The sequence below is a fragment of the Scardinius erythrophthalmus genome, assembly GCF_964197995.2.
Source record: "Scardinius erythrophthalmus genome assembly, chromosome: 24".
NCBI lineage: Eukaryota > Metazoa > Chordata > Actinopteri > Cypriniformes > Leuciscidae > Scardinius > Scardinius erythrophthalmus.
The window spans coordinates 20,124,277-20,144,916 of NC_138244.1; the positions used below are offsets into that span (position 1 = coordinate 20,124,277).

A 20,640-nucleotide genomic window follows, 5' to 3' on the forward strand; every position below is an offset into this window, starting at 1 on the left:
GCCTCTCTGTGACATCTGTCAGATTCTGTCAAGCGAACCGTGAGAGAGATCAATAAATATACAGCCCAACAACATTTTCTCAGCACTGGAACTATTCACTAAATCCTGCTGATTGGTGAGTAGGCTACAAAGATTGGTGAGTACAATATAAAAGCAAAACACTTTCTATTTGTTTTCAGCTTTCAATTTTTCCTTGTCCTCTTATGAACTAGCGTGATTCAGTTTTGTGAACAAGCATGGGAATGCTGTCTGAACAGAAATCTAGTATCACAGACAGTGACTCAGTGACTGATGGGCTTGATAACTTTGTGTGGAAAGTTACAAATGAAGCTTTTTTTATTTTATTTTTATAAATGATGACATTTCCTGTGATGACCATCTGCATTACGAAATAGGCCTAGTATATTTATAATTCAAGGTTTGAAATTATTTTTTGTGTTAAATGACACAGAACTGCAAATAATTATATTGAGTTTCTTTGTTAAATCTAAATCTAATTTCAAATCTAAAGCTAAATCGAGTTTATGCCATTGGTAAAATTCAGTTGGAAAGTAGCCTATCGTTATTATTTTTCATCTGATAGTTTACATTAGTGCTTGAGCAATGAGAAAGCAAAGGCTCGCGTTTCCCGGCTTCTTTCGTTGCTAGGCGACGATACAACAACAACAACCTGTTCAAACGGAGACATACGTCACCTGCATGTCAGAGCGCGTTCTCTTCGAACTATCGCTGCAGTGACGACAAGAACGAATCAAAATGTATTTATTTAAATATTAACTGTAATGAAAGTATGCTGTATTCACGAAAAAAACGTGTTATGTTATTTAATTTTATGCTACTTTTTAAATTTACACTGCAAATAATGTTTGTCAGGTAACCTACAAATAGTTATTATTATTTTCATGCTTCAAACATATTTGTATAATTTATTTCTAAATACTGTAATGAAAAAAAAAAAAAAACTCATTCTCGTTACTGAATTGGAAAAGAATAAGGCCAATAGCCCACTATTAACATAACCATCTACAGATAGATGTACATTTACATCTATCTATCTATCTATCTATCTATCTATCTATCTATCTATCTATCTATCTATCTATCTATCTATCTATCTATCTATCTATCTATCTATATCATAGGCCTATAACATATTTTGGAAAAATATTAATTGGACGTATATTTCCATTTTACTTTACACTAAAGAAGAGCCTCCTTTTGTTCGTTCATGAGTGTACCTGGCTCAGGTAACCGATGACTCACCTAAGCCCCGCCCACTTTAACTCCCACCTGCGAAAAAGCCTCAGAGTTCAGATCAAACGTCAGTAGTGCGTCGCCTCACAGTTCCAGCATCAGCGCAGAGAAACACAAGCCGACTAACAGAAGACGCCTTTATTGCGGGGATCTATCTTTTTCCACTCTCTCTGGTGGGACTGTAACTTTTCAGCTCGGTACCACCGTCGCTTCGCAATGAGTGTGAGCGTGACCACGGAGAACGTCTTTCTAACGGCGTTGCAGCCCAATTCGACCGTCAGTACTTACGCGGTCCCGTCCGAAAACGAGCTCGCGCACGGCGGGTCTCACGCAAAGGAAGAGGCCAGATTTAAGCGCGTGCACCAGCAGGTGACCATGAGACTGAAGGAGAAACCCACGCTCCCGCGCCAAAACGGATCCTCGTCACAATACGCAGCCTCAGGTGTGTCCCCGTGCACTTTGATCTCATTGTAATACATCTACAATAACGCAACAGCCTTTGAATTATTAATCTGCTCATCATCTGACTTTGTACTGTGCTTTTATACAGTATGCGGTTTCATTTAACAATGATCCGGAGTTGAATTTCATCTTTATTAACTTTTAGGGAAGTTTTTTTTTTTTTTTTTTGGTTTATCCTTGAACTTGATTTGATTTCAAAAGCAAATGCATTATTATTAAATTCACAGGCACAGTATGTACTGTGTTGTTTACACGTAAGAACACTGTAAAATAAAATTATATGTTCAATAATTTGTATTTTTGTAATTGATTTTTTTGCCATGAAAATAGCCTTAGATGCTGACATGGCATTAAATAAAACTATCTATATGATCAAAAAGTTATGACAGCACATGTTTTTACTTTGCTTGAACTCACCAAAATAAGTTAAGCAATTTTTAACTATTTTTATGCGTTATATAAGATTCAACTCAGTCAAAGTCAGTTTAGTGAAATTGAATTTGAAATGATTTAAACATCCAAGTTGGTTGTACTTAAAAATTTAAGGCAGCAACTTACTTTTGCAGTGTATGCAAAACATTAAACATTTATGAGACAAAACTGCCTGTTGCAAAACTGTGGTCACATGATTTCTGTTAAATACACTAAGACAAAACATCACACGGCATTTGTACATAATGCATGTCAGTATGACAAAGTTGAATGTACCTTTAAGCTAAACTAAGTTGAATGCAATGTTACCTTTGTTTCAGTTGATAATAAAACAGTGTCATAAATGGTGGTTCGTTCACATCAGGCGTGGTAGATTTAGCTTTCCCCATTGTTCTTGAACATGCCGATTAAAATGAAGGGGATACAATGGGGTGGGAAAGTTTTGAATTCATGATTTTTTTTTCTGCATCAATGAGAATGGATATAAGCAAAGGTTTTTACAAAAAGGACAAATAAGTGGCTCTTGCAGAGCAGAAATACAATACTTCTGGTCTGGTGTGAATCATTTACAGGGGCGAGTTGAACAAGGTTCAAGTGTAATCTCAGTTCCTGTTACACGACTAAGTGAGAGTGAAAGTTTCAAAACTCTCCTTTGAAAAAACCCAACCCACGCTAAACAAAAAAGTACTTAGCGTCGCACAAAAGGGAGGCACAATTTGGTGCCGTCAATCATAATGCCGTGAATATCAATTGCCATGACGGAAGAATTGAACCTTTCTTTCTCAATGTAGAAAGCCAAACTCTTTGTTTCAGTCCACAACCTTAGTGAAACTACATGATTGTAAATACACCCAAACTTCATTATACATTTGTGTGTATACCATCCATTGAATGCACTCAAACGCATTTGCTTGATTTTAAGTGGTTAGGGCAAAAAGTGGTTGAATTCCTGACTTTATGAAGGTCTGCTGCAGCTATATTCAGGGTTTAACCTCTGGTGCTTAGCGGATACATTAGCCAGCGGACCCCTGGTTTATGAGGTACCTGCATTTTGACAAGTTCGAACAGCCTTGCATATTCCTGTTACTGGCCCAAGGCTTCCTGGAGGACGTCTTGAGAATGTCTTAACTAGATCTGACAATGGCAAATACCAAGCATATGCTACGAGTTTGAGAGAAACCTTTTTTTTTTTTTTTTTTTTTTTTTAGAGATGTAGGTCAAGTGGATTGTTTTAAAGCAATGCATTTTGAACACTTAAAATTTGACTTCTGGTGCAAAGTACTTTGTGTTTACATCAACTATGCAATGCACTAGGGCAGGGCGAGGCAGGGAAAAGGGTGTGTGTTTTTTGGGTAGGGACATTGGGAGTGTCCCAGTCATCAGACCGGTTCTGTCTATTCTGCCACTGTTGTCTACAACTCACTCTACACTTATTCACTCATCAAATGCTTATACCACTCCCGAATTCGTGCTCTCAAACACGTGTACATGCATGCCCATAGATGCAACCCCATCTGTTGCTGAGCCAGAACATTATAGTTTGATGTAAACTTGCACTGCAGTATTTTGTGTAACTCTACAAGTTTGCCTCACATTGCAGTGTCATCAAGGGCATATGCTGAGCACACTGACTCAGCTGTAAAGTTACAGACTCGATGTCTTTACGAGGCACGAATCTTCGGCTTTACATTTGAACGTCTGTAACTTATTTCTCACTGCTATCAATAAACAGACTGTTATGCTATCCATTCAAACAAGACATGCAAACGAACATACAATGGTGTCAACAAGGAAGCAAACAAACTATCAAATAACTATTGTTAAAAAGTAGATGTACAAACTTCAAAAACATGAAACAAAACTAAGTTGTTTAATTAATTGGAGCAGACGTGCATGTTTACACACAAACTTGCGTGCAAAAAGCTGTCGTAAACATTACTAAATTTAAACAAAACAACCAATTTGTTTGTTTAACTGTTCAATGAAAGAACAAACATGCATGTTTACATAAAAACATGTTTACATAAACATAACTAAAGTGAATCAAAACGCATTTGTTTGATTAAGTTCCATCAAAGAAAAAAAATGCATGTTTGTGTACAAACTTGCGTACAAAGGCGTCATAAACATGGTTTAAGGGAAACAAAACAACAAAGTTATTTGTTTAATTGTTGTATTAAAGAATGTGCATGCGTGTTTACAATGCTTAGTTGCGTGGATAGTTAATAGTTTCACGAAATGTCATTAGTTTAATCTATCTGATTTTCTTTGTCAATGCTACCTGATTGGTCATAGTGTTGTGGAGAATTTTTTTTACATTTATTTTTTAACTAAAGGAAAAAAGTGGCAAAACATTTAGAAATCAGAAAAGCAAGAATTGCTGATCAAATGCCATTCTCTTAGAATGAGGATCTGTGGTTTATTTTTATCTGGTTATTGTTAATAGCTTCAGTCTATACCAACTGGGTAATTTAATGAAAAGTTAAGGACATGAGTTTTATTTTCCTCATTAAAATACACTGTAGCCGAGCTGCTATGTGTGACGCTTGTGTTCAGAAACTTGTAGAATGTGATAACACATTGAGAAAGTTCACTGGGAGGATAACTAGTTTTTCACAGTCAAAAATCCCCATTCCGATGAACATTTCTATTAATTCTCTGTATTTTTCTTCTCTTAGAGTCTGGAGATTATTCAACCATGACAAAATTTTCAACAATGAGCCAAAACATCCCCCAAAATTTCAGCTCTAAATCCTATTCCCTCGGCAGACCAATGATGGTAAGATTCTTCCCACTTATAAACATAAATATTTTATTGTTGTTTGCTTGTTTGAAAGATATATCACACATTGAGCTAAGTTAAAGAATTTTTTTGTGTGAGTGACTGTATGGACGTGTATCTTGTCCAAATATTGAAAATGAGTAATGGAGATTGTGTTAGTTAGGTGTGATATTTCACTGGCCAGCTCTACTCAACAACCTCATATGAAAAGTCACAAGCTTACAAATCACTAAGAGTCACTTTCAGTTATTTTCTTATTGAGTAATACTGTGTTTAAATTTGGGCTGTTGATTTAATGTATTAAAAATGCATTAAATGTATGGCTCACACTTTATATTAGGTGTCTTTAAATACTATCATGTTGTTTTGTAAAACACTCTTGCTGCTATTGAGGTGGGATACGGGTAATAGTAGGGATAGCATCAATAATTCAATCTTAAAATATCACCCTAATATTTTTGCACTTATCATATATCTGAATTATCTTAATCTTGGGGCATTTCTCCAGAAATATCAATGTGATTAAAGGGTTAGTTCAGCCAAAAATGAATTCAGTTACTCACCCTCATGTCATTCCAAACCCATAATACATTCGTTCATTTTCGGAACACAAATGAGGATATTTTAATGAAGTCTGAGAGCTTTCTGTCCAGCCATTGACAGGCTACACATCTACCAATTTCATGTCAGGTCAAGTCAAGTCACCTTCATTTATATAGTGTTTTTTACAATCCAGATTGTTTCAAAGCAGCTTTACTGTGATAATAGGAAATGAATGCAACAAAGACTGTTTTGGCTGTACAGCAGCTCTAGAAGAAAGTCATTGTCCAGTTTAAGTAAATTTTCAATTGATTCATTTCCGTTGTAAAAAATAATTAGTTATTAACTTAGGGGCCGTTTACTCGGCACCGTTTTCAACTGAAAACAGAAAACTTTGAATGCGTTCTAGTCGTTCAATTACACGACAGCTGTGTTTTGGTGGCTTGGAATGGCTTGGTTTCAAAGTGCACGTTTTTGAAAACGAGTTTTGAAAGCGATACCGTTATCATCCCTGTTTAAACTTCAAAAACGTGATTCTGTGAAAACGGTGATGGCATGCATATGGGTATTACGTGTTTAGTCTTAGTTTAGGCATGCACGTTTGAATGCGTATGTGTGCTGGCGCGTAGTAGTCTTTCTTTACAACGTGACATTGCCAATTACTGGTCTGGCATGCATAATACAGCATTTTTTTTTGTTGTGTCCGCGGATCCGCGTGTGAACGGGAATCATTTTGATAATGTTTGATAATCTGGACAGAGGAAAAAACTTTTGTCGTGTCGTGACGACTTCGCAGGGCATAGTCTAGTTGACACGGTCACTGCTGACACTTTAGGGCTAAGTTGTAGTCTTGTTTAGGCGCAGGTCCACCATCTGATCTGGATACGGTCCGGATACGGCTGAGTACTGTAAACCTCGAGATAAACAGGGAGACTAATATTAGCGTGGATGCCATTCTTCTTATGATGTAGCGAGTACATCAGGTGTTATAGGAAGTGTTCCCAGTCCCAGACCTAATTTATGTAGCCTAATAATCATTTTACATGATTTGAATAATTGGAATGTGTAATGTTCTATGTGTATGCCAAGTTAAAGAGATGTGTTTTTAGTCTAGATTTAAAGTGACAGAAGACTATTCCTAAGTTTAGGTGCTTAAAAAGGATCTACCACCTGCAGCTGATTTTGATATTGTAGGTTTTATCAACTGGCCAGAGTTTTGAGACCACAATAAACAAGAAGGACTATAATGCGTTAAGAGCTCATAAAATTGTCACATGGATTACTTTATTGATGTCTTTACTACTTTTCTGGGGCTTGAAAGTGGTAGTTGCTTAGACTGTCAATGGAGGAACAGAAATCACTCAGATTTCATTAAATATATCTTCATTTGTGTTCAGGAGAAGACCGAATGTCTTACAGGTTTGAAACAACATGAGGGTAAATAATAATGACAGAATACAATTTTTTGGGTGAACCAACCCTTTAATATCATTTGTATTGATAAATTAATCAACATATGTAACTCGATAACATTTTAATAAATCAATAGCTATAGTTGATATTGTTATAGATATTCAATATTCATAATTTTCTTGTTTTTACTAGGCCCAGCGTCCATCCCAGTACTCTAGTGCTGGTTTCTCATCCCGCTCTGCCGTTGATTTCGCCCCAAAAGCTAAAATGAGTTACACAGCAGGAGGAGGAGGAGGAGGTGGCGGCGGAAGCGGGGCATATTACCAGGAAGATGTTGTGGGTGGCGGTTACCAGGCTGGCGGTTACCAAGCTGGCGGTTACCAAGCTGGCGGTTACCTAAGTGGCGGTTACCAAGGTGGCGGTTACCAAACTGGCGGTTACCAAACTGGATGTAGCCCAGTTCAACTGCAGCAGGTCGGTGCAATAACTCGTTCCTTCAGCCGAATGGGGGGCGACCCGGAGACGATGTCGATGCATTCCATGCGTGTGGCATCCATACCACGCCAGGGTACTTCCTCTTGGGTGGCACAGGATGACAGCGACGGCAGCCTAGTTTCCGAACGTGATGCCACTTATACAAAACAGGCTTCCGTATGCAACGGCTATGCTGCCAAAACCTTCCCACGCCAGTCCATGTACACCACTAAAGTGAACGGATTTGAAAGCGGACAGCAGCAGGTCAGCTCCATGACGCTACCACCCATGAAACGCTCCCTCAGCGGGACGCTCACCTCTTGCGGCGGAGGAGGCATGGAGCAGGAGGTCTACATCAGCCGGCAGTCCTACAAAGGCCCCGCCCACCGCACCATCAGCCGAATCAACAATCGGCAAACGAGTCGCACGTCCAATGTCTCCTCATCCGGCATGTACGGAAGTGTTGGAGGATTCAGTGGCTCCCAGGGCAACTTGGCGCTGGTGCAACAGGGAAGGCTGTCGCGCGCCGGCTCCGTAAGGAGTATGCATAGTGTTGGGAAAGGCATGGATGTGTTTGATGGCATGGATTTCGAAGGAAGCACGGGCAATCTAAGCGGGTAAGAACACTTACCTTAGGTGTGTGAAAATAGCGAAATAACAAAACATCCCAAAAAAGTCAAGGCAAGGAAGAATTTATTTGATTTTATTGTTTTGAGGATTTTTTTCACTCAGGTGTTACATAAGGGTCATTAAGTTTTTATGCTAACACCAGATTTAATTATGAACAATCTTATATTTTGGATATATTATATATTATGAATTATCTAATTAAAGTAATGTGAAAATGTATTTTCAAATTGGATTATATATATAAAAAAGTCATATATATATACCCCAGATAAGATAAGATTTTGAATATACTGCTCATTTAACAGCAGTAACTATTAACTAAGGTTGTCTGATATCCAAACATCTGGAAATTGCCTTTTAAATTACTTTAAAGATGTAAGCAAAAGTAGTATGCTAGCACCATTAGCGTAAAGCACCACTAGAGTAAAACGCAACTTAAAAGTAGGTCTAATTGCTTAAAATGCACAAATAACATGTGTTCAACCACAAATTACATGTTTTACCAAACGCTTCCATATTACTGTCGGTCAAAAATTCCCTGAATTATGCATCATAGCTATAGTTGAGCGAGCCACTCTATGTTTTACAACAAACACTGCATATTACTGTTTGCAAATTAGCCTGTTAGCTATTCTCGTTAAAACACTAAGCTAGGTGTGCAAGTATGGCTAATATTGATTACCCACAGTGAGTGCAGCACTGACCTTTGAAGCAAGAAATTATTCATACTTTGCTTTAACAGCCTGTCAGTACACCCACACTTAGCTTATCTGTCCTTGTTGCGCTAAAACGGTGTGTGTGTGTGTGTGTGTGTGTGTGTGTGTGTGTGTTTGATGTTGCCCAGCCCTGCCTACAGTATATGTGTGTAAAAAGTGAAGAGCGAGTCTGTTGTGCAGGCACACCCAAACCAGTCCAGCCACCTCACACTTCACACACCCTGGGAAAAAACACACACACTTCCTAGCACTCCAGCGACATGCACCAGCACACACAAACACTCATAGAGGAATGTCCTCTTAAGCAAAACTTTTTTTCAAATAATGCTGACTCTTAAAATGGAAGTAGTACTTGTTAAGAAGCCAAGATTAGCTAGTCTATCAATTACCTGACAAACGAATAACCTTTTTCTTCAAGCTCCCCTCTAGGCTCAAATCGCAATGAATAGTGTTTTTCTTTAACAATAGTTGTGAACATTGAGAAGAGCGTTGACAAGAAATGATGGGTAGAAGAATTGGGAAACTTGGATTCTAACCCAAATTCCCTACATAAGCTCCAAAGCTCATTGCTAAAGTTCACATGCTAACGACACGCTAAGAACATTTAGCTAACATTCCCATTAAGGCTCTGAACGTTCAAAACGTACAGTTTTTTAAAAATATTTTTTCTTGGTTATGTGAACATGAAGGCAAACATTCCATTTTATTACTCTTCAGACATTATGGGAACGTTACTTTAGAATGTTCTGAACATTATGAAACAAGAAGTAACAAAAATACCAGCGCAAACATTTCAGAAAAAAAAACACACCCAATGACCGATGTATAAATAATGTTTTTGTGCTAACGTTTTGAGAACACAAGAACAGATATCTTTGAACAAACATTTTATTAGTGTTACTGGAAGAACGTTGGTTCATAACTTTAAGAGAACCTTGCCAGAACGTTAGCTTAAGTCCTGTTAGGTGGGTAAAATTTAAAAGTCCTTGAAGAAAACCTACAATATGAACATACACAGCTAAGCAATATCACCATCTTTACAGGACAAATTTAATAAATAAATGTTCAAATTTTTTTTGTATAGACTCAACAACTTGGACATGCCTTCTGCCATTAAGTATCTTGAACAGCCCGATCCTGGCCTTCAGATGTTGGGAGCTGCCTACATCCAACATGAGTGTTACCATAATAACGATGCAAAGAAACTGGTATGCAGTTGCTTTTCATCTGGAGAAACATTCAACTGAAATGTGTAAATGTGTCTTCGATTTGAGTAGAACGTCTGTGTTTCTTTCAGGTAAACCAGGCGAAGGGAATTCCTCTCCTGGTGCAGCTGTTCAACAGTGAGAACCAAGAGGTGCAGCGCTACGCGACCGGCGCCACCAGGAACCTCATCTATGAGAACATGGAGAACAAAGTGACCCTTATTGAAGCCGGCGGGATCCCCAAACTCATACAGGCCCTAAAAGACGAAGACGACGAACTCCGCAAGAACATCACAGGTGGGCGTTTCACTCATGTTGTTCTAGTTAAATTTACTGGCATTATAATTACCATTGGAACACGTGTTTTTCTTTATTTTGGCCCTGTTTACACCTGGTATTAAGATGCGTTTTGGTTGACCGGATCATAAGTAGACGAGGGAGACACATACCCATTTACACCTGGTGTTTTAATCCGTCTCTTTTGTCCACTCTCAACCACTTCTGTCCTGATTTCTTCAAGGGTCTATGGGTGGGTAAATATATGGGTTATTTCAGATCTTCTGATCTCATGTACAAAATAAGCTTGTGAAATATACATATGAATGCTCACCGAGACCCCGTCTGGTTTAAATCCCATCTGGCTTGCACGCCTCCCATAAAGTTTACGCGTTAGGACAATAGACGAAGAGTAGACGGTCTTTTGTGGCTGTTTGAACACATTCGACCACATGAGCATTTACACTATAAAAGCAACCCGGTCGAATGAGTTTTCGACTACCTCTGGAAGTGGTCGAAAGTGGAAAAGCTCAAAATGTTTTAGACCCCGTTTACACCTGTATTTAGCGTCGTCTACTTGTGATCCGATCAACCAAAACACATCTTAATACCAGGTGTAAACAGGGCCAATGACGCAAACGTTTTCACATGTGCCTTTGATTGTGAATTTGATTTCTTGGGCTGCATAGCAAAGCTTAATTTTCACACGAGAAGCCTAAAGGGCCAGGCAAATTTACTGTTATTCGACATGTTTTGCGGGCAATTCAATAGAAATCCAAGCGATCAGGAATTTCGCTTAAGGATGAAAGTTTTCGTCATGCAGATTTCGTAATGGGTTCAAGTTAGGCACATGGATTGATCTGTTTATCAGCCTCTTGTTTCACATCCTCTTTTACAACAAGCCTGCATAAAAAATACTCGGTAACACTAGTTTAGGGTCCAATTCTCACTATGGACTAGTTGCTTATTAGCATGCATATTACTAGGATATTGGCTGTTTATTAGTACTTATAAAGCACATATAACTGCTTTATTCTGCATGACCATATTCTATATTTCTAATCCTACCCAATACTTAAACTTAATTACCTTACTAACTATTAATAAGCGGTAATTATGGGTTTGAGTTAATAGTCATAGTTAATAGTTAGTTTAGAGAGAGAATTAGACCCTAGGGTTTGAGTTAATAGTCATAGTTAATAGTTAGTTTAGAGAGAGAATTAGACCCTAATCTAAAGTGTGACCAACACTTTATGTAGATTATAGCTTTTTTACCAAATTTTTTACCACTTTATTTACGAAACATTAATCTCCAACATTATTCTCCAAATATTAATCTCTAAAAGACCTTAATTTGTGTTCCGAATATGAACGACTTGTGGGTTTGAAACGACACGAGGGGGAGTAAATGATGACTGCATTTTCGTTTTTGGTTGAACTATCCCTTCAACGTGCAATCACACGATTCACAAGTGAAATTTGAGAAATTTTGCAGGGAAAAAAGGTCCATTGTCTAATCCTATGAAGCGCAGCTCACACAAAGAAGTCACTTCCGAACTGATTTTTTCAAAGTCAGTCTAGATGTGTGTATATGTAGGGCGTTGACCAGATCGGTTGCATCAAGCTGCATTAATTATTGCTCAGCGTTGTCTCGACATGTGCCGTGGAATGAGTGGACTCCTGTAGCGAAGGTTCGTGAGTCAGGTTTATGCCAGTGCTTGCGGCTCTATGCGTGTCTGGATGTGCAGGAACCTCAATAAACATGTATCTATGAGAACACCACTACCACATGGGCACAACATGGGGGCTTTTAGGAGGATGACATCATAACGAAAGTCAAGGAGGATGTATATCATTTACATGCAATTTCAATTTGTGATTTTTTGTGATCTGTTTTTTTCTCTTTTGTTTGTTTCCTTATCAAATTCTTATCTATTTCCCATGGCACTTTCCCATGCTCTTTATCTATCTCTCTCCTGCTCTCATTCCCTGTAGGTATTCTGTGGAATCTGTCCTCTAAGGATAACCTGAAAGAAAGGTTGGCACGGGACACTCTTTCCGAATTGACGGAGAGGATTCTGATTCCTCTCTCTGGCACTGGGGAACAGGACATCATTGAGCTGAGCGCCTCAGAGTCCGACATCTTCTACAACACCACTGGCTGTCTCAGGTACACACACGTGCACACACACGCACACACTTTTTTGAGTTCCCCTTTACTACTTCCTGTTCCTATAGGAACTTCATGAACTTCAGTGAATGAAAATCCCCTGTAGGCACGTCACTGCTAGGAAACCTGAGAACAAGAACACTTAAGAGTCATGTTTCTATCCAAAACCCAACCCGAAAAGGATTTTAGGAAATTTTAAAATTTAGGAAATGAAGCCTGTTTTTAGGACTGTTATTTTTATTCAACTATAGAAAATGAATTCTAGTTTTAGGACGGTTATATTGTAAAAATATATATTTTTTTATTATCATTATTTATTTTATTTTTTTTACGTTAAGATTTTTTTTTGGAAAAGCCTGTTTTTTTACACTTTGGGTTGGGTTAAACTTTATTTTAAGGTGACAGTTACATTGTACTTACTCAAATAAGTAATATTAATTAACTAAATGTACTTACTGTAGAGATACAGTTAGGGTTTGGTTTAAGGTTAGTGACTTGTAATTATGTATAATGTACTGTTATTACTATAGTAAGTAATTGTAGTAATTAATAACTACGTCACCTTAAAATAAAGTGTTACCCTTTTATTTTTATGATTTGTTTTTTAAAATTACAGAAAATATATTGAAAATATACTTTAGTTGAGAGAATGTAACAAGACTCACCACTGAGAATAATGACTACAAATAAATGTATTTAAAAAATATATATATATATGCAGTATGTTGCAATCAGGGTGTGGCAGATAGCCATGGGAATGGAGTGAGAATATATAACGTATAATATATCATTTCAAATTGAAATTATTCAATTTCTAAGACATTATTTCAATCCTCTGCCTCCTTGTACAGGAACTTGAGCTCAGTGAACGAGAAGACCAGAAAAAAGATGAGAGAGACCAAAGGCCTTATAGATGCTCTGGTTGGCTATATTAACAAATGCTTGTTGGACACTAAAGTGGAAGAGAAGGTAATTGTGTAACACACATTTTTATTTTCTGCCTTTGTTGTTGACTCTGCTTGCAAATGATGTGTTTACATGGCCATTCATGTGTGTGTTCCTCTTTCAGGGTGTGGAGAACGCGGTGTGTGTGTTGAGGAATCTGTCCTATCAGCTGTACAGTGAGATTCCCCCCTCGTTTCAGACGCGTTTGGAGGGTCCAAGCCGAGCTGAGGGCTCTTCGAAAGGAGAAGCTATCGGCTGCTTCACCCCTAACAGCAAGAAGGCCAAAGACGTAAGGAAGAAGCTGCTTTCAAATTCCTGTTTCCTATTTCAAAAACTACAGCTTAATCTCATATTTAATTTTTTACTTCCAGAGACAAAATAAGGACCTCGGCACATTTACAGAAGTGTCGCGGCAGCCCAAAGACATGGAGTGGCTCTGGCACCCTAATATAGTAGACATATACAATCAGGTGCTTCAGAAGTGTGAGGTCAACTCGACCACACGAGAGGCCGCGGCCGGAGCCTTGCAGAACATCACTGCCGGAGAGAAGAGGGTAAGACATTTAGCTCACTTTATCAGTTATGTTGGCTCCAGCTACCCAGAATATGTGAGAAACTTGCTAGAGCTGCCTTAGCTTCTAGCCCAAACATCTTAGCCTGGCATCTAGGGGTGTAACGGTTCGAATTACTCACGGTTCGGTTTTTATCACAGTTTTAGGGTCACCATTTTCGGGTACGGTTCAGGGGGAAAAAAAGGACTACTGTCAAATAAAAATAAAGAACATAAGAACAAATAATCTAACTACAAACAACAGCATGAATAAATACAATAGAGAAAAGATACAAATAAAATAAACTGCTTTTTCATGTTATTTAGGTATCTAATAGTATTTTTTAGAAATTGAATAAAGTAATAAAAAGTAAAATTACACTTCATATAATTTTCACTTTATTAATTAAATAGAGATCAATCCTTATTAAAGTTACAAAAGCTATTTAGTCAAGAGCAGTGTGTGATTTCTTTGTCTTATGTTGTTTGATTAACAAAAAAAATACAGACAGCAGGAATATTAAGCTGCTGTCACTTTAAGACATAACGCACGGATCCAGTACATTGATACACTCACATTGTCTTTCTTAACTGTTTAATTTCACTAAAGATATAACCGACTATGTTAGCATGTCAAGACGGGGCATGTTGACATGATTTTTGTGTGAATTTGTCCGTTCAAGTGCAAGTAGACTTGAATGCGAACTCAATTTAGTATTCATGCGCTGTCTGAGACGTGTGTGCTTCGGAAAAGTGTGCACAACCATCTGTCTAGCAACCGTCTATAGTAAATGTATTTCAACTATTAAACTTCTCTTTTTCTTTTTTATATCTCAGTGGGCGTCCATTATGAGTCGTGTGGCGTTAGAGCAGAAAAGGATGTTGCCTGTCATTCTGGATCTCTTAAAGACAGAAAAAGACGCAGAGCTCCGTTCTCTCACCGGCTTCCTCAGAAACCTCTCTCGTCATGCCAAGGACAAGAACGATATGGGTGAGGCTTCCTTCTCTAGCCACAAAACTGGAGTCAATCGCACCTCTGTAGCTTTAGAGAAGCTCATTGCTCAACTTCTTTCACTTTAGCTTCTAAGGCGGTACAGGTCTTGCTCACCAAACTACCCTGCGACGGACGCCAGAAGGACCCGTCAACTGAAGTGGTGGTGAACATCTGTGGAGCCCTCAACAACCTGGTGACCAGCAGCATGGTGGCGGCACGGGACATTTCCTACTTCGATGGTCTGACCAAACTGATGGGCATCAAGACCGACCATGACGGCAGGTAAAACTAAAATTCATCCGACTATACAACAATCTCTCAAAATGATATTACTTCCATACTAACGTTGCAATTTCAATTTTCACCCAGTCCTCCCAAACTGAAAGCTTCCAAAGCAGCGGCGACAGTGCTAAGCAACATGTTCCAGTACAAGAAACTACACAAAGATTACAGAAATGTAAGTGTTATGATCATATAAATGATACACATAATTATTTTTTCTTTTTAAATCTTTTTAAAAATCGACATACACTCACATGAGACATACATATTCTACATGGAGCGGGTCTTGTGCAACAAATACGGCTGTAAATAGAGTGCAGCAGTCGGAAGTAAAAACTCATTTTCTGATGTTGAGCAATAACTTATAAACCTTTAAAGACAGACCTACTGTGAGCTACGATGTTGTTATGGATTAACATCGTTGTTAATTTGCTTCTGCTGAAGACATCAGGCCACATTATTTCAGCTTATTTTTAAAATAAATAAATGGAATTCTACAAAAACTACATTACCCATGATGCTGTACAGAAAATTACACCAATCAGAGTCTAAATAAATAGCTCTTTAGCTCCGCCCACTCCCATTAAGCACTGCGAATACGTATTAAGTTGATCTCTCTACACTCTCAAAATATTAAAATTTTTATATATACATAAGTATTTTGCAATAAACTTTAGAATATATCGTTTTTATACATATAATCAACGTTTGTAAATGAGTAGTTTAATATTTCTCCATCGTTTTTAATTTGATAATGCTGTTTGCTTCATGGGATTGTAGTTCTTTCCCTAACTAAAGAAGTTTAATACAGTCTTGTACCTTTGTGTTTTTGTCCGATTTTATTTTTATTTTTTTGCTTCAAATCAAAGTTTGTAGTGTTGTGATTCACCTCAAAGCTGATTGGTTTGGTTCATGGCTTATAACTCTTTAACAAAGACTATTTTAAAATCCTATTTTAAAAATGAATGAAAAAAAATACTTCAGGAACCAACACTGCTGAAAAAAGGGGCGGACAATGCTGCAATCTATTGAGTATTTCTACAATGGTATTGTGAACTGATTCATCCACGCCAGTAGGTGTCAGTATACAGTACAAGATAACTGTTGTATTTTCAAGTAGAACACTAAATAGTAAACTTTAGTGCATATCTGTTCCCACACAGTGCTTCAGTCATGAATGACCTCAAATCATGTGGTTTGACAAATCATTCTCTTTTTCTACGATTTCTGAAAATGTGTGAAAATCCCATATATTTACACTGAAAGAGCATCTCGAACCATATCTACAGACCAGAATATCATAGAGACTTGGTGGTGGACTCTTAATCTCTCTTTAATCAGGACGACAAATACGCCAGAAAAAAAAAACATTTCTACATAGGTATTTGTATTTATAAAAGGTTTGGTTTTGAATGATTCATCCACACCAGTAGGTGTCAGTATAAAATCCAATACCTCTCCTATATTTTCTAGCAAAACATTAAGGCTGTTCCTGAAATCGCTCCCTATACCCTCATTCACCGTTCCCTACATTAGTCCATTAGTTCACTTGAGGGAATAAATCAAAATGAGTGAATTCGCACACTGGGTCTCATTCATGAAACATTCGTAAATATACGAGTAAATATGTGAGTGATTTGCGCGTAAAGAGACCTTCCCGAAAACTCTTCTCCTGATTCACAAATACTGTACTTCGTAAACGTCAGATGTGATAGTGAAATGTGTGTGTGTGTTAATGAATTCCAATCAGTTGTAAATGGGACGCGCGTGCACACTCATTCTCAATTACCATAAATCCCGCCCATTAAATCCGACTGACAACTTTAAATGGGCATCATATTATGACACCAAACGAAGGATTTCAACATGTCTTCTCAAAAGCGAATGAAAAAGAGAAATTTCTCAGATGCAGAAATTTAAGTTTTATTATCAGAAGTTCATTCAAAACGCCACATTTTATTTTCAAGCGTACATAGTGGTGTATCAGGTCCTAAAATAAGGAAGCTTGGCAGCATATTACAGATGAAGTTAATGGAGTTTCATCTACTCTCATAATAAAAGTAAAAAGAAAAACCGTATGTAATTACTATATATAATATTTTTTCAAAATGCTGTGTAAATATGTACCCGATTCAGGTGAATTAAAATGCAGCCTATTAATGAGCAAAACATTCAGATGTTAAACGCACTATTTACGCGTGGCTGGGAGCAGGTGTTGATTTCTTTCGTCCCAACTAACATTTGGAAAATACGAACATTTTAATGAATCCGGAAATTTACGCCAGAACCACTTTTCACACGATTTACACAAAAAGTCATTCTGCTCGTGTTTCATGAATGAGACCCACTGAGTGCACTGGAAGGGTCTCCGCTTTTGCATAGTTCGTACTTGCTGTTTAATAATTATTTGGATCTTAACAAAACTGGCAGCTCCAGTAGGGAAAAAAATATTTATCTTGAACTCCGTCATGGAAACATTTAACCAATTAAAAAGGCATTTATACCTGTATGATATTACGCTGTAGCCACATTGGACCAGCGGTTGGGAAAATGAATAGATGGATGATTCAGCTGCAGGCGCCATCTTCTGGTCAGACGCGGGACTCGCAGTGCCATATGGGTATTCTCTAGCCGTTGATTGTACATCGATTGTACACTCGTTATTGCGGTGCATTATGGGATTGTATGAGTGTACTTGATAACGTCCACTATGGTTTCGAACATCACTTCTAATTGCTGTCCCATCAAATAGTGCCCTTTTAAGGGTATATGGGGCGATTTTAGACTCAGTCTAAGTATTGAAATTTGGTTCATAACTGCTTTCACACCATTTATGCTTTAGTCATGAATGACTCAAATCACGCGTTTTGACAAACCCACATTTTTTTAAATGATCACACTTTTGAAAGGGTGACTCAAGCCATATATAGAGAGCAGAATATTATAGACATGGCAGTGAACGTTTTTGATGTGGGCCAGTCAGCAATACCCTAGCAACCACTTAGAACACCCTAGAAACCACATAGCAACACCCTGGAAACCACTCACAATGCCAGGAGCGACTTACACAAGTCCTACTTGCATTCACTTGACAAAATTGTAACTTTTAAGTATTTCCATCCGTTTCAGTCAGCTTATAAAGACCCACCCACAGAATGTGTCCGTTTCTGTTTGTGTTTAGCGCGTTACGTACTAGTACAGTTGTACATCACAGTTGCTGTCATTCCCGCCCTGCCCTCTAGACATTTTCCGGTAATTTGCAGACAGTTTAAAAAGCAACATGCACACACAAACGAACACCTATCATACTAAATAATCAAAAGCAAAACAGCCTGCTTATTTAAACAATCATATTGGAGTTGCTTTTTTTCCAAAACACACAAACAACCTTGTGTTTGATATGGGAGGTAGAGGTTCAGCCACACCTAAAATGGGGATTTCAGGTGATTTCCTCATGAGCATGTCCAAACACACCATAGAACGCCACGGGTGAAAAAAAAAAAAACATGTTCTTTCTTCTAACTTCAGATCTGGGATGGTAGCCATGTGTTGCTGCTACCTGGTACAACTATGTGCCTGTTTGGATTCAAAGTGTCACTCAGTCCTGTGGTGTTTTCTGCTTGTGTTTTACAGAAAGGGTTCGAGAAAGAAAACTTTTCAGAGATCTAAACCGACCAGATTGTGAATTAGGAAGATATTTAATACGGACAATGGATAAAGAAAATACAAAATACTGCCGGAACTGCAACATATATTTTGAAACATGAAAATGTGGATAACACATATAGCCTTTTTCCCCCAAAAATCCTCAGGGATTTATTGCAATATTTTTTGTCTTTTTAAATTTTTTATTTTTATTTTTTTTTACTGGCTGTTGCCTGTATTTCTTTTCTTTCTTTTTTGTATTATAGGACCACAGACTATCCATGATATAATAATTATATCCTGGGAATTTAATCACTCTTTTTAAAATAGTTAGATATTTGTAAAAAAAAAAAAAATATATATATATATATATATATATATATATATATATATATATATATGTATGTATTGTGATGGTAGGGAAGACATTTTAGCATGAAAATTGTAACATTATAGATTATTTGAGAAGACTGTCATATGTCTTATAATACACATAAATATTGTAAACACAGGCCGGAGAGATTCAGGCTGTTAATCAGCCTTTTTGTCATAATAGAGTTGCTTATTTTGTTACTAGGCTGATTCAATTCTAATGGGTTTCCTTCTTCTTTTTTTTTGGTTCTTTGATGTGTGTACAGAAATTGTGTATCATTATTTCATGTACAAATGATATTTGAGGTTTAATAATAACTATAATGATATGAGGACACATGGTAAAATACCATCTGAATGTTTAAATGGAAATGTTTTCATTTAAACCTGTTGACTTAATGGTTGATGCCACAGGGATCAGAGATTGTTTTTAAATAATTTCTGTTCATTTAAAAAAAAATCTTATTTTTCGTAATTGTATATGGTGCAATATGTGCATTATTTTGACAGTAAGCAACTCACATGTAGTGTTTTTTATCATGGTTGCCAAATGTTGAATGCTTGGTTTGGGTTGCTGTGTTTTCAATTTCTATTTATCTGTTAAACTGTTAACACGTCTAAATAGACTGTTATGAGTGATTTGCAATCTTTAAAGCTGCAGTCTGTAACTTTTTGGGGTTAAAAATGATCCAAAATAAATTTAGTACATAACCAGTCAGTGTTCAAAACTCTCTGCTTGCCTTAGCTCGATTCAAAACGGTAAGCTTGTAATAATGGTACTAAAAGATTCAAACGCCAATCACCAGTGACAACTAGAGATTCACCCGTTGTAAAACGCAAAAGACTTCGGACTTCGGACTGGCTACAGAAAAAAAGAGACTGCCACGGGCCCATGCGAAAACAAGGATAATATTGGAAGGGCATTAAATGTAGTCACGCAATGCTGATGTTGTTAACATTAACAATTTGAGAACAAGTATAATTTGCACGGTTTGATGTGATAAGTGATCGTTACATTTAATCAGTGCGATTTACTGCAATGCTTTTTTTCCCTTAGCTAGTCAGAACCAAAGTGGATGTTACTTGTTCAGATGGCAGTGACAATTCTTATATTGGTCATACTTCCAAAAAGTAGAATAAAGTTGATCATTCTGCGAATAACTGCAATTGCAGATTTCGAACAGAGATGGCGACAAAGAGGAAAAATTACAGACTGCAGCTTTAAATCTCTGAGACTTTGTTTTATTGGATCAAGTGTTGATCATGCAGAGGCCTTGGACGTTCTGGCCATAAGGAATGCATGGAATGTTCTCTCTCCAAAGCCTTTGATGATCGAACGTCTAGTTTGTTTTATAATTCAATTCAATTCAATTTCATTGTTAAATGCATGTGCGCGAGTGCCATAGATCTATGTTTATGTAAAACACACAATAAAAAGGAAATAAAGTGAGTTTGTGTTTTTGTCAACCTCATGTTGTTGAGATCCTGTATTGAAATC

The 20,640-nt window shown here is 37.4% G+C and overlaps 1 protein-coding gene across 2 annotated transcripts; it reads left to right on the forward strand.

The window, feature by feature from the left end:
- Positions 1-17: 17 nt before the first annotated feature.
- On the forward strand, positions 18-19,112 carry pkp3a (plakophilin 3a). 2 transcript variants are annotated; one of them, XM_081356774.1, is made up of 13 exons: positions 18-136; positions 4,827-4,927; positions 7,076-7,974; positions 9,788-9,911; positions 10,001-10,205; positions 12,180-12,354; positions 13,206-13,323; positions 13,424-13,588; positions 13,671-13,853; positions 14,687-14,840; positions 14,930-15,125; positions 15,213-15,300; positions 18,759-19,112. In XM_081356774.1, the coding sequence occupies exons 2-13, from the start codon at positions 4,847-4,849 to the stop codon at positions 18,792-18,794; spliced, it is 2,424 nt and encodes an 807-aa protein (XP_081212900.1). In that variant the 5' UTR covers positions 18-136; positions 4,827-4,846; the 3' UTR covers positions 18,795-19,112. The 2 variants fall into 2 exon arrangements, with proteins under 2 accessions (XP_081212900.1, XP_081212899.1); XM_081356773.1 differs by lacking the exon at positions 18-136 and adding an exon at positions 1,313-1,696.
- Positions 19,113-20,640: the final 1,528 nt, after the last annotated feature.